We start from the raw sequence: 15,475 nt of genomic DNA, 5'->3' as shown, positions 1-15,475 counted from the left end.
GGGCGGGAAGCGGGCGCCGCCGGGCTCGGGCGCGCGTGCAGCGCGGCCTTTCAGCGGGGCTCGGCCGGTTTCTGTCCGCTTTGGCGCCTCCTGACTGAACGCCGGGGGGCTTCGCTGCCGCGGTGGCCCGGGGGCTTCCGAGGGCGGGATTTCACGTTTGTGCCGGGCGGACGCGGTAACTGCGGGCGGACGCGGCTCGGGAGCGGCCGCGTGTGGCGTTCTGTGGCGGCGCCCACGGGACGCAAGCGAACTTCGCTTGGCCGTGATGTCGCCGGGTGTCGTGGGTGCGCCCCAGGGCGGGGAGGGCGCCTGGGGGACGGGCCGAGGAGGTGGGAGCTGCAGAGGGATCTTACTTGAGGATGGAAAGACGGTCAGGCTGCTCGGATTTACCTCGGAAATCGAGCCTCGTCGCCGTGGTCCTTCAGACCCTGTGACCGGTCTTGCGGGGGGAGCGTGCGGTGATGCTCAGAATTCGTGTGGGAAGCCCGACCCGGTCTGCGCACCCTGATCTTCCGCGGGCTCCGGAGTCGGCCGGGTTGCGCTTACTGTCTGTAAAGGAAGGGATTTCCTCCTGTTTGCCTCCCGCCGCGCACTCTCGGCTTCTTTTCTAGGCTCCTTGCGGCCCTTCACCGACTTCGCCGGACGGTCTCTCCCGGGCGTGTTGGGCTCCCGCCGGCGAGCGTGGGCGGAGACGGACTCCCGCGGCGCGCCCGTTCCGTGCTTGTGACGTAAGCCGCTCCCTCCCTCGGTCCCAAGCCGCCACTCGGTGCACCGGTGGTGGAGCGCTTGCCGGGTTCCCCAGGTTCGCTGGGGCGCCGAGAGCCCTATAAAGTCTCTGTCCCCGGAGAACTCTGAGCTGGGCGGAAGAGACGAAAACGAGAGGTGGGGGAGCCCGGGATGAGTTTCGGGTTGGAAATAAGGAAAACCTGCCGTGGGGAGTACCCAGGAAGGAATGCCTCATCTCTTGGGGCGGGGAGGGCTCCAAGTTGGAGCAGCGAGGAAATGCTTCCCTGAGCGGATGGTAGGGATCGGAGTCCGAAGGGGAGTCCGAAGGGGAGTCCGAAGCCTCGTGCAGAGAGAGCCTTGTGAGCTAAGGAACAAGCGAGTGCCGCCGCGTTTCGAGAGACGAGTTTCCTGTGCACTTAGGGACTAGTGGGATGAGATCAGAAAGGAAGAGGTCCAGGTGTTAAGGAATTTGCACTTTACCTGATTAGCGGTGGGAACTCTTTATGAGACTTGAAGCAGGAGAGCAACCTCCTGAGATTCGAATATGGAAAGAGCCCTGTCATTGGTTGAGATTTGACGCAAACTATCAATTAGGTGGTTACTGCCCTACTTCAGGAGAAATGTTCAGGGGCTGAGCAGAGGTTATAGGTGTAGAGAGGAGAGGACTAGTTTGAGAAGTATTTAAGTAGTAGAGGGGATTGTGTGGCAGGATGTAGAAAGTGTAGAGGATTTCTAGGATGGCTGCAGGATTCTAATTCTGGCCTGTGAGACTGGCTGAGCCTGGCGTTTGGAGTCAAACATGTCAGGGTAAGCACATGTGCATCTGTCACTGACTAGTTTTGTGATCTTGAGTCTTGTGATCTTCGAGCTTATAAAACTTAAATTTCATCTGTGATAGAGGAGTGATAGGGTAGTTGTGAAGATTAAAATGGGATGTTATATGTATATATATGTAAAGTTGCTTATGGTAGCTGTTACTTTTATTATCAAATATAAGAACAACAACAGTTAAATAAAGATCTGAGATGAGTTTGGGGCATGTTTAAGCGTGAGTTTCCTCGAAGTTGTCCAAATGATGATATTTAGAAGGTTCTTGGAAATGAGGTCCAGAAAAAAGTCTTGGTTAGGAAATACAGGTGAGATAGGAGATAACATGGAAGCCAGTTAAAATAGAGTTTATAAAGGGGAGGAATTAAAGCAGTGGTGAACTGCTAGGAAGGAGGACACTCTCCCTAATGTTTGTGTTGAAATGCTGATAAAATTTTTTTGTGTGTGGCCCTTGTTTAGTATTCTTCAAGTGATTACTGAGAGTGAAGTACTCTGATTATTCTGTGTTGCATCTAGAAATACATAATATATAATTGCCTGTGTTCAGAAGTTGTACAGGTCAGGACAGGGGTGTGATAAACATTCGACAAGTAATGCGAACCAAGTTCTTTAGGAGTGTAGGGGGAGGAAAGGATCATTCCTGATCGGGTGGTCAGAAAGGACCATGTTACAAGTGGCTGTGGAACTGACTCTAGGATGATAGATAGGATTGCACTAGGAGGAAGTAGAGATACAAGTAGGATGGGATTGCTGGCAAAGGAAGATTGAGGTTTTTGATCTTATTCATTAAGAATAGCGTTTTTTGGGGCATGTGGGTGGCTCAGTGGGTTAAACTTCTGCCTTCAGCTCAGGTCATGATCTCAGGGTCCTGGGATCAAGCCCCACATCGTGCTCTCTGCTCGGCAGGGAGCCTGCTTCTCCCTCTCTTCTGCCTGCCTCTCTGCCTACTTGTGATCGCGCTCTCTGTGTCAAACAAATAAATAAAATCTTAAAAAAAAAAGAATAGTGTTTATTAAGGGAAATAGCAAAGTGAAGTAGAGGGTAGGGGGAGGGGAGCAGGAAGATAAATTCTGTTTTACAAATAATTATCTTGAGGTAGCCTTGACACTGATTGTTAGAAATTCCTATTTTAATGTGGAAAGACAGAGATCTCTATTGGGGATATAGTTTTAGAAGTTAGTTTGGCTTCATAGAGAAAGAAGATAATCACTGGGGTAATAGGGTTGAGGGAATAATTTTTTGTTTGTTTTTGCATTGAAGGTCAAGATGCCTAAGGGCAGACTGGTTAAAGAAATTAGGTGGAGGTTCTTAGGAGAAGAGACAGAGACCTGGGAGTTAGGGAAGACGGGTGTGGGCAGAGGTGTAAACATTTTAAGAAACCAGAGGACACTGGGGTGGAGGAGGTAAGATGTGTGTGAAGATAGACTTCACATTATGGTCTGCCTTGATGTCAGTATTGGGATGGAATTAGGGACTTGGGGTAAAAATAGATTTTGAAAGACAGATTGTAGAGAATGAGGCAAAAATGCTGAAGTTAATAAGGAGCTTGCTCAGGAAGAGTAAAAGATGAGGCAATGCTAGACTTATATCCAAAGTTTGATCAGTGTTTTCTTAGATCCTTGGCATTCTCAAACTAAGGTAGAAGACCTCTTCAACTCAACCCTTATCTAATTGCAGGCCATGTAAACTTTGTGGGAGTAGGGATTAGAAGGGGGTAGGAAACCTATTCTCTTAAGAGTTTAGAGGAACTCAGTGTAGCCCATGTATCCCAGGCTCTTTAACATGTGTATGCCAAACACTGTAAAAAGTTACATTCATTATCTTATTTACTCCTCACCACAATTGTATGATATTATTATTCATTTTTATAGATTAGATGATTGAGTTTTAGACTTTAATTATTAGCATTATGTAACTATTAGCATAAGAGCTAGCATATAATGCAAGTGATGTGATTTCAGAGCCTGCTTTGTTAACCACTGCTCTGTACAGCACTGTTGAATAAAACTATAATGTATACCACATATATATAATTTTAGATTTTCTCGTAGTCACATTAAAACAAGTAAAAAAACGAAGCTAATATATTGAGGTAAGCTGATATATTCAGAAAATCATTTCCTTTTGTAGTCAGTGTAAGAAATTAGTGCAAGTTTATATATATTTTTTCATATTAAGTTTGAAACCCAGAGTGTATTAGAACATCTTAATTTGGAGTTGCCACTTTTCAAGTGCTCAGCAGTCACATTTGTCTAGTGGCTACCATGTTGGACAAGGCAGCTTAGATCTTTAGTCCTGTTTGCAGTCTGAACCTGGGGTAGCATGCAGAGGGTGCCTTTTGCTTGTGATAGCACTCATTTGTGTGAATGGTAGAATGGTAAAGCAACCTACCTGTCTACATTTTTCCAGACTAGAAAAGCCTCCCAGCACTTGAGATCCACAAAAAGCCATTGAAAGGTAGTTGTTTACAGCTACTCTCCCTTAAACTGTACCCTAAAACTAAATCAAATATATAGCTTAATTAGAAGTTAATTGCTAAGTATTAAAAACTTCCAACATTTCTTTCCATAACGATATTGGATCACAATATTGTACGTTTTATATAGCCTTATCATTTACAGAACATTTTATTTTAATTTTAGATTATTTTTTAATCTTTTTTTTCCTTAAAAGATTTCACTTATTTCTTTGACATAGAGAGAGAGAGGGAGAGTGAGCACACAAGCAGGGGGAGTAGCAGGGAGAGGGAGGAATAGGCTTCCCACTGAGCAGAGAGCCAGACGTGGGGCTTAATTCCAGGACCCTGGGATCGTGACCTGAGCCGAAGGCTGACGCTTAACCAACTGAGCCACCCAGGCACCCCTAAGAGTATTTTATATGTGTTTGCTTATTAGATCCTCACAACAAACTACAAAGCCCTATCTCCGCTTATGAAGGTAATGAATTGATTTTTCAGAGGGAGGGATTTGCTTCAGTTTACGTGTTTGTTTGTTTGTTTTTTTAGGATTTTGTTTATTTATTTGACAGACAGAGATCACAAGTAGGCAGAGAGGCAGGCAGAGAGAGAGATGAGGAGGCAGGCTCCTTGCTGAGCAGAGAGCCTGATGTGGGGCTTGATCCCCGGACCCTGAGATCATGAGCCGAGCCAAAGGCAGAGGCCTAACCCACTGAGCCACCCAGGTGCCCCCAGTTTACATGTGTTAAAGGTGAACCTCTAAACCTCTTTTTTTAGACTCCAGCGTGGTATGTTTTTCTACTGTGCTGATCAGGTTTGCCTCGTACAAAGCAAAATATATTTTATACATAATAATATAATTTATATATTATATAATAATAAATATATATAAATTATAATAAATGTATATAATATATATTATATAATAATATATATTTATTAACTGTCACCAGTTAATATCATTCCAAACTCAGTGTGTTGATCTCTTCCCAGAAATGCATTCCTCTGTAATTATTATAGTGGCTGTACTCCCATTTCTTATCTATTTTTTATATGGTTCTGCTCTTCTGTGTTTTAATTTGCCTGAGAAAGAATCCTAAATGGGTATCTTTTTATTTTGTTTATCTTTGGCATTGCTGTTTTGTTCGGATTTAGATTCCGTAAGATCAAAACATGTGAACATGTGAGTCATGGTAAGTTAAAGAAGTACCTAGGGTTCCCCTTTTCCCCATTTTTTTGTCTTGAATCTACAGAGGAATTTCATGTTGTCAACCTAGTGTTTTTATTTTTCTGAAATCTTTTCTGAAATTAAGAATTCAGGCAAAAGTAAACACTGCTCCCTGCATGTTTACATGTGGGGTTCATATGAGGTTTTTGTTGTTGTTGTTGTTCTTTGTTTGAAAGGGTTTTAAACAAAGGATTTTTTTTTTCCCCCACTAAAACAGTGGCAGAGAGATTTTTGGAGATAAGTTTGGAATGCATTTAAAGGACTTTGAATGCCAGCACAGAGATTTGAACTGTATCTTGGGGAGCCACATGATTAGAATGATGATTTAGACACAGTAGTATAGAAGATAGAGCTGTCTGATGTGTCTGATATCTGACTAGATTAACAGCCTAACTCCAATAAAACTTAATATTTGAAAAAGACATTATAATTCATCAAAACATATAGATGACTAATGATTTTTTGAGATTGCCATTAAGGCTTATGACTAACATCCACATCCCAAGGGGACAGTACCACCTGGTCATTCCTACCCTGGTAGATCATATATTACACTCATTATAGCACAATTTTTCTTACTGTTCTTTAATTACTACCATAGTATGGATTTACCACAACCTCTCTGTGTCCCAGTCTTATAAAATGGAGGTGATAATGCCACCTATTTTTAAAAATAGTGTAATAAATAAAGTATTTCATACTGTGTGGGCTTACAATAGAACCTGGCATAGTGGGAAGTTCAGTAAATGTGAGCTACGATTAATTATTGTTGTTGCTATCAGCTCTGTTAGTTAGAAATGTTTAACAATTTTTGTTTACAGCTTGCATTTTATCTTTAGCTACTCTACTAAAAGCTAGAATGAAACAGTTGCCTGCAGCAACAGTGCGCCTCCTTTCAAGTTCTCAAATAATCACTTCAGTGGTCAGTGTGGTAAAAGAGCTCATTGAAAATTCCTTGGATGCAGGTGCCACAAGCATAGATGTTAAACTGGTGAGTGTCCCTGAGAAACCAAATACTTTAAAGAAAAGAAGGGCTGGGCAGATGATTTCTCCTTACAGTGATTACCTTTCTCTTCTTTTTTTGTACTAATAAATTATTTTGAGGATGTTGCATTTTTTTGTCTTGTTTAAGAGGAAATTCTTAAAAATAAACTTTAATTTAAATCGACACTGCAATAACACTAAAGTAAATTCTAAAAGAAAACTTATTCTTTAGGACTCCATCACCTAAAATGTGAATCTAATTTGTCCATATTTTCTACTAATTATTGTTGGTTTTTCACATTTATTTATTTTATACTCATCTGCATTTTATCTTTTCCACCTAATCTGATTTCAAAACTAAAGCCCTTATTGTGTCATAGTTTTTATATTTAAAGATCTTAAATGCTATATATTAAATTGTTTGAGTTAATATGACTTATGACACTTTTTATGGTTTGTTAAAATTAGTTGGGCATATCTACCTCCATTATTATAAACTAGTTTGTAGAGGTGAGGTCTATGTTTTCTTCATTTTTGTGTCCTCCATATGTGGCCAGTACGTGGTAAATAAATGGTGAATAAATTGTTTGAGTAAATATAGGAATACATTTTTTGTGCTCTTTAATTATCATATATTTACATTTAGTATTACAACATTAGAAATAATAGCGATAAAAATGTTTGTAGTAAAGAGACTTACTTTTTCTATATATATCCATAGAGATAGCTTATATATAGAATGCATGTATATGGATATATATGTAGTTGCAGTTGCTCCTTATAAAAACCCTGGGATTTATCTACTACTATACCTTTTTTTTTTTAAACAATAATGAAGGTTCTGAGAACTTGCCCAAAGTCCTGTAATTGGTAAGTAGTGAATCTGAGATTTCAGTTCAGATCTTTGTGTTTCTAAAACTCACTCAAGATCTTTGCTCTGTGCTAGTGGTTCTAATAATATTTGGGTACATCAGAATACTTTAGAGAGTTTATTAAAACAGTTACTGGGCTCTAGAATTTCAGATTTTATGTGGGGCCCAAGAATTTACATTTGCAGCAAGTTTTTGTTGATGCTGAGAACTGCTATTCTATACCATACCAAACCTGTATTTGTTGTGAATAATATACATTTGGCCCTTGAATAGCACAGGTTTGAACTGCATGAATTTTTGACGTGGATTTTTTTTTTTTTTATCAGTATAGTGCTGTAAACGTATTTTCTATTCCTTAGGATTTTCTTAATAACATTTTCTTTTTTAAAATTTATTGTAAGAATATATATAATACATATAACATACACAATAATGTGTTATTTGACTTTTTGTGTTATTGGTAAGGCTTCTAGTCAATAGTTGGCTATAAAGAGGAGGCTTGGAAGATGGTGGACTAAGAGAATCCTAAGCTCACCTCATCCCAGAGATACAACTAGATAACACTCACATCAGTGTAAATAACCCAGAAAAGACCTGAAGTCTGACAGAATGAACTCCATAACTAAAGTTAGAGAAGAGGCCACATCGAAGAGAGTAAGAAGGGCAGAGATGCAATGGGGAGTGAAACAGACCATGGTGTTCCATGGAGGGGGGAAAGCAGCAGGCATGGAAAGGGGAGAGAAGCTATGTCACACTAGGGAACCTGCACGGGGAAGATGAATCCCTCTATTTGGCTTTGGAAGCCAGAGGGGCTCAATTTCATGAATTCTTAAAACGAGCAGGTCTTAAAGCCCGCATTTTTTAAAATGAGGAGGCTCCATTCTGGGAGAGCCTGGAGAGCAAGAGGAAGCTGAATCCCTGCACTTAAAGAGAGCACAACAAACAGCCCTCGGAGTTACAGCTTAGAAGCAGCAGTTTGAAAATGGGTGGGATAGTGGTTTACTCATTTCAGAGCATGTCCCAGAGGTCAGGGGTCACTGAGGGACTCTTTAGAAACAAGGGAGTGGGCAGACACCATTTCTCTCCCATGCCCCCTCCCCCAGCATAGTAAACACATGGCCACCTGTGAGAACCACCGTAGCACTGACACTACCTAACGTGCTTGCACCAAGCTCTCCTCACCCCCCCAACACCACACTTGAGCAGATCCACCCTTCCTGGTTACATATGCCTCAGTCCCCACATTTCAAGTCCCCTAGAAGACCTGTGCAGACCTTCCTAACACTGCATCTCCCAACCCATGCACTTTGCAGTACCTAGTCCCACAGTGGCAGCAGGTCTCATTTTGCTGAGACCAGTACTCATTTTGTTTAAACTGCACACCTGACCTCAGCTGGGGACAAAACACTCCCCACAGTAGAAAAAGAGAGTCTCTGCAGAGTGCTGCAGCAAAGGAAAAAGTGGCCAGGACACAACAGCAGGGCACCCCCTGAAGTGTCGGGTTCTGGTGAACAGGGGACACTATACTACAGGACACGATAGGACTTCTTCACAAGGCCATTACTTTTAACAGCAGGAAATAGAGATGACATACCTAATACACAGAAACAGACACAGAGAATTAGACACAATGAGGAGACAGAAGATATAAGTCCCAAATGAGAGAACAGGGCCAACCACCGTATGAAACCCAAGAAAAACAGAAGTAATGTGCCTGATAGAGAATTTAAAGTAATGATCATAAATGTACTCACTGGACTTGAGAAAATAATGGAGGACATCATTGAGATCCTTAACAAAGAGGTGAAAAAGAACCATGGATGAAGAATCCAATAAATGAAGTTAAAAATACACTAGATGGAAAAGTAGGGTAGAGGATGCAGAGGAGCAGATTAGCAAACTGGAACACAAAGTAATGGAAAGTAATCAAACTGAACAGGTGAGAGAAAAAAAAAACTATACAGAATGAGAATAGATTTAGTGAACTCAGCTACTCCATCAAACATAGTAACATTCGAATTCAAGGGATCCCAGAAGAAGAAGAGAGAAAAGGGGGGAGAAAATTTATTATTTGTGGGGCACCTGGGTGGTTCAGTGGGTTGAAACCTCTGCCTTCAGCTTGGGGATCATGATCCCAGGGTCCTGGGATCGAGCTCCATATCGGGCTCTCTGCTCAACAGGGAGCTTGCTTCCTCCCCTCTCTCTCTGCCTGCCTCTTTGCCTACTTGTGATCTCTGTCTGTCAAATAAATAAATAAAATATTAGAAAAAAAAAAAAAAGAAAGAACTAATAGCTGAGAATGCCCCTAATCTGAGGAAGGAAACAGAGATCCAGATTCAGGAGGCACAGAAGGCCCCCAACAAAATCAACCCAAGGAAGCACACACCAAGACACATAATAAAATAGCAAAAAGTAGTGATAAAGAGAGAATCTTAAAAGCAGCAAGAGAAGAGAAGACATTTACAAACAAAGGAAACCCCCATAAGCCTATCAGTGGATTTTTCAGCAGAAACTTTGCAGGCCAGAAGAGAGTGGCGTGACATATTCAAAGTGCTGAAAGGAAAAGACTGATAGCCAAGAATACTGGATCCATCAAGGCAATCATTCAGAATAGGAGGAGAGATGAAGAGTTTCCCAGACAAAAGTTAAAGTAATTCATGACCACTAAACCAGCACTTCAAGAAATGTTAAAGGGGACTCTTTGAGTGGAAAGTAAAGACCGTAAGTAGGAACAAAAAAAGTAGGAAGCACTAAAGCAATTTAAAAAAAAGTATTCTGTAAAAATCAGTCAAGGGTTTCACAAAAGGTTATAAAATATGATATGATGTATCTGTAACATTAGGGGAGAGAAGTAAAGAATGGGTTCAAACTTAATCACCATCCACTTGATATAGATTACTATATGCAGAAAATGTTATGTACAGACCAAATGGTAACTACAAATCAAAAACTAGAAGTAGATATGCAAAAAAACAGTGAGAAAGGAACCCCAGTATATCATTAAAGAAAGCCAACATACCTTGAAAGAGAGCAAGAAAAGAAAGGATAAGAGAAGAGCTATAAAAACAACCATAAAACAAGTACCAAAATGGTAATAAATACATATCAATAATTATTTTGAATGTAAATGGACTAAATGTTCCAATCAAAAGACATAGGGTGATGGAATGGATAATAAACCAAGACCCATCCATATGCTGCCTATGAGACTCATTTCAGACCTAAAAACAACTGTTGAGTGAAAATGGGGAGTGGAGAAACATTTTTCATAAAAATGTATGTCAAGAGAAAGCTGGGGTTGTAATGCTTATATTGGACAAAATAGACTTTATTTTTTCAAAAGATTTTATTTTTATTAGAGAAAAAGGGGGAACAACAGGCAGAGGGAGAGGGAGAAGCAGGCTCCCTGCTCCCTGACGTGGGGCTGGATCCCAGGACTATGAGATCATGGCCTGAGCCAAAGGCAAATGCTTAACCAACTGAGCCACTCAGACACCCCAGACAAAACAGACTTTAAAACAAAGATAGTAACAAGAGGCTAAGGACACTATAAACTCCTAAGGGAAGAATCCAACAAGAAGACATAACAATTTAAATATTTATGCACCCAATATGGGAACACCCAAATGCACAAAACAACTTAATAACAAGCAGAAAGGAACAAATCAACAGTTACACAATAATAGTAGGGGACTTAAAACACCCCACTTTATATCAATGGACAGGTAATCTACAAGGAAAGAGTGGCTTTGAATGACACTTTGGACCAGATGGATTTAATAGATATATGCAGAACATTCCATCCTAAAACAGAATACACATTCTTTTCAAGTACACATGGAACATTCTCCAGAATAGATTACATATTAGGCCACAGAATAAGTCTCAACAAATTCAAAAAGATTAGTCATATACTATGCATCTTTTCTGACCATAATGCGATGCAACTAGGTAACAACCACAAGAAACAATCTGGAAAGAGCACAGCTACATGGAGGTAAAATACTATGCTACCAAACAATGAATGGGTCAACCAAGAACTTAGAGAAGAAATAAATATATATATATATGGAGACAAAAGAAAATGAGAATGTAATGCTTCAAAATCTTTGGGATGAACAAGTGAGTCTGGGGAAGTTTGTAGCAATACAGGCCTACCTCAAGAAGTAAGAAAAATCTCAAATAACCTAACCTTACAATAAAGGACCTAGAAAAAGAACAAAAATAATAAAGACTAGAACAGAAATAAATGATACAGAAACTAAAAAAAATGTAATAGAACAATCAATGAAAGTAGGAGGTGGTTTTCAGAAAAGATCAACAAAATTGTTAAACCACTAGTCAGAGTCATCAAAAAAAAAAAAGAGTCATAAATGAAAGAGGAGAAATAACAACCAACATCATAGAAAAACAAAGGATTGTCAGAATATTATGAAAAATTATATGCCAACAAATTGGACAACCTAGAAGAAATGGATAAATTCTTAGAAACATATGAACTAATGGAAAGTGAAACAGGAAAATAGAGAAAATCTGAATAGACTAATTATCAACAATGAAATTTAATCAGTAATCAAAAAATTCCCAACAAACAAAAATTAAGAATGAGCTGGCTTCACAGGGGAATTCAACCAAACATTTAAAGAAGAGTTAAGACCTTTTCTTCTCAAACTATTTGACAAAACGGAAGAGGAAGGAAAACTTCCAAATTCATTCAATGAGGCCAGCATTACCCTGATACCAAAACCAGATAAAGACGCCACAATTAAAGATAACTACAGACCACCATCTCTGATGAACACAGATACAAAAATCCTCAAGAAAATCTTAGTAAACTAAATCTAATAATACATTTAAAATCATTCACCATGATCAAGTGGGATTTATTCCTGGGTTGCAAGGGTTTTTCAGTACTTGGAAATCAATAAATGTGATACATGAAGAGGATAAAAATCTTATGATTTATTTTAATAGATGCAGAAAAAGCATTGGACAAAGAACAACATCCATTCATGATAAGAACCTTCAACAACGTAATTTTAGAGGGAGCGTACCGCAACATAATAAAGGCCATATGTGAAAAACCCACAGCTGCCATCACACTCAGTGGTGAAAAACAGCTTTTCCCCTACTGTAAGGAACAAGACAAGGATGTCTACTCCCACCACTTTTATTCAGCCTATTTCCAGGAAGTCCAAGCCATAGCAGTCGAACAACAAAAAGGAGTAAAAGGCATCCAGATTGGTAAGGAAGAAGTAAAACTTTCACTTTTTGCAGCTAATGTATGTAGAAAACTCTAAAGACTTCACAAAAAAATTACTAGGACTGATAAATTTAGTGAAGTCACACAATAAACAACATACAGAAATCTGTTGCATTTCCATATACTAATAATGAAGCAGTAGAAAGAAATTAAGAAAACAATCCCTTTTACAACTGCACCAAAAATAATAAAATACTTAGGAATAAATTTAACCAAGGAGGTGAAAGACCTCTATTCTGAAAACTTTTAACATTGATGAAAGAAATTGAAGACAATACAAAGAAATGGAAAGACCTTCCATGCTTATTGGTTGGGAGAACGAATATTGTTAAAATTGTACCCAAAGCAATTTACACATTAATACAGTCCCTATCAAAATACCAATAGCATTTTTCACAGAACTAGAACAAACAATCCTAACATTTGGATGGAACCACTAAAGACCACAAATAGACAAAGCAATCTTGAAAAAGAAAAACAAAACCAAAAGTATCACAATTACAGACTTACAAAGCTGTAGTAATGAAAGCAGTATTGAGAAGGGTATGTGTTGTGCTGAGCACTGTGTATTGTGTGAGACTAATGAATCACAGACCTGTACCCCTGAAACAAATAATATATGTTAATAATAAAAAATAAATAAAAATTAAAACAGTATGATATTGGCACAAAAATAGACACATGAATCAGTGGAACAGAATAGAAAACCCAGCAGTAAATCCATAATTACATGGTCAGTTAATCTTCCACAATGGGGTCAAGAACATGCAATGGGAAAAAGACAGTCTCATCAACAATGGGTGTTGGGAAAACTAGAAAAGAATGAAACTAGACTACTTTCTTACACCATACACAAAAATAAACTCTATATAGATTAAGGACCTAAATGTGAGACCTGAAACCATAAAATCCTAGAAGCGCACACAGGCCGTAATTTGACTTTGGCTGTAACAATATTAACAACATTTTTTCTAGATAATGTCTCCTGAGACAAGGGAAATATAGCAAGAATAAACTTTTGGGGTTAAATCACCATAGTAATTGACTACTATTAAGACTACATCACCAAAAAAAGCAAAAGAAACAATAAAAGACAATGTACCATATGGGAGAAGATCTTTTCAAATGACATTTCCAGTAAACAGTATCCAAAATATATAAAGAACTGTTACAGCTCAACACCACAAGACCCAAATAATCCAGTTAAAAAATGGGCAGAGGACATGCACAGACATTTTTTTCAAAGAAGATATCAAGATGGCCAAAAGAGACCTGAAAAGATGTTTACATCACTCATCATCAGAAAAAGGAAAATCAAAACTGTAATGACATATCACCTCACACCTGTCAGTATGGCCAAAATCTAAAAAATAAGAAGCAAAGGGTATTGGAAAGAATGTGGAAAAAAGGAACCCTCTCGCAGTGCTGGTGGAAACGCAAACTGTACAGTCACCATGGAAAATAGTATATAGGTTCATCAAAAAAAGTTAAAAATAAAACTACCCTGTAATTAGCTTATCACAGTACTGGGTATGTACCCAAAGAATACAAAAACGCTAATTCAAAGGGCTAAACGCACTCCTGTGTTTATAGCATCATTACTTAAAATAGCCAAATTATGGAAGCAGCCCAGCTGTGCATTTATAGATGAATGGATCAAGCAGTGGTGTTTATATGCAATGGAATATTATTCAACCATAAAAAGTGAAATCTTGCCATTTGCAGCAACATGGGTGGAGCTAGAGAGTATAATGTTAAGCGAAATAAATCAAGGAAAGATAAATACCATATGATTTTATTCATATGTGGAATTTTGGAGACAAAACAAGTGAGTGAAGGAAAAAAAGACAAACCAAGAAACAGACTCTTAATTACAGAAAACAGATGATTACTAGGGGGGAGGTGGCTGTAGGGATGGTGAAATGGGTGAGTGGGATTGAGAGTACACTACCTTGTTGAGCATTGAGTAATATATGCAACTGTTGAATCACTATATTATACACCCGAAAATAATAACACTGTGCTAACTACACTGGAATTAAAATTTTTTAAAAATAGTAGGCTGTTTAGTTTTTGAGGAGTCAAAAGTTATATGTGGATTTTTGATGATGTGGGAGTCAGTACCCCTAATCCCTACATTCCATGGTCAGCTGTATTGTAAGCTCTATAAACATGGAAATTCATTAAACCCAAAGAAAGGCAACTTTTTTTTTAAGGCATTTCCTATAGTACAGTGTGATTAGAATACAATTGATAATAAGTAGGATTAGATACTTATATTTGGTAGATTTCACTTACAAATCTTACTTAGGCAGACAGACATTTATTCTTAAAGCTCTCTGAAAGAAAAACATGTTTTTAAAACTATTGTTAGAAAGCCAACAGAACTCCTCTTAGAAAAGTAAAGTACACATTTTTATCTGGCTTTATATTTTAGTGTCTTAATATTTATCAGTTTCTGTTTTGTAGAGTTTTAGACTATATTATTTTGCTTTATACAGTAAGACCTGTTTTATTATGATTATGTATCATAATAATTGTCCTGACTAGAAATATTTTCATAATTAATTACAGTTGATATAATTTAAAAATTTAAACAGATCTTTGTGTTATTTTACTCAGATGCCTGGAGTTCTTATTTGTATTGCAAGATTTGTGTTTCTGTAGTTAATGATTTTTCTATAAAATGAAGCTGCCAGGGGCACCTGGGTGGCTCAGTGGGTTAAAGCCTCTGCCTTTGGCTCAGGTCATGATCTCAGGGTCCTGGGATTGAGCCCCACATCAGGCTGTCTGCTCAGTAGAGAGCCTGCTTCCTCCTCTCTCTCTGCCTGCCTCTCTGTCTACTTGTGATCTCGATCTGTGAAATAAATAAATAAAATTAAAAAAAAAAAAACGAAGGTGCCAGACTGTTTCCAGGATGTTAATTTTTGATTAAGAGAGAGAGATGAGGAACTAAATCTTAAGATTTCCCTTCAATACCTTGCATATCTAATTGACCTAAAAAGTACTGACACATACAGAATTATATAAATTTAGGTTTTTGTTGGTTATTATTTTTAAATAAAGTCATTGTAATTATAGGAAGATCTCTATAGGAATTTAGATTTTGTTTTTTGTGT

At 38.6% G+C, this 15,475-nt stretch overlaps 1 protein-coding gene across 4 annotated transcripts in view; it reads left to right on the top strand.

Annotated features, from left to right (window-relative positions):
• PMS1 (PMS1 homolog 1, mismatch repair system component) overlaps nt 1-15,475 on the top strand; it is an 87,841-nt gene that overhangs the window by 248 nt on the left and 72,118 nt on the right. Inside the window, exons 1-3 of one of the 4 annotated variants that reach the window (XM_080798579.1) lie at nt 6-284; nt 612-728; nt 6,077-6,228. In XM_080798579.1, coding sequence (XP_080654705.1) covers nt 6,097-6,228 — 132 coding nt within the window. In that variant the 5' untranslated portion in view covers nt 6-284; nt 612-728; nt 6,077-6,096. Of the gene's footprint in view, nt 1-5; nt 285-611; nt 729-6,058; nt 6,229-15,475 lie in introns of those variants that run through there. The other 3 variants (XM_080798581.1, XM_080798578.1, XM_080798580.1) reach the window with 3 other exon arrangements.

This window comes from Martes martes, assembly GCF_963455335.1.
Source record: "Martes martes genome assembly, chromosome: 3".
NCBI lineage: Eukaryota > Metazoa > Chordata > Mammalia > Carnivora > Mustelidae > Martes > Martes martes.
The sequence above is the reverse complement of the archived record's forward strand: the minus strand, read 5'-3'. Positions and strand labels throughout refer to the sequence as shown.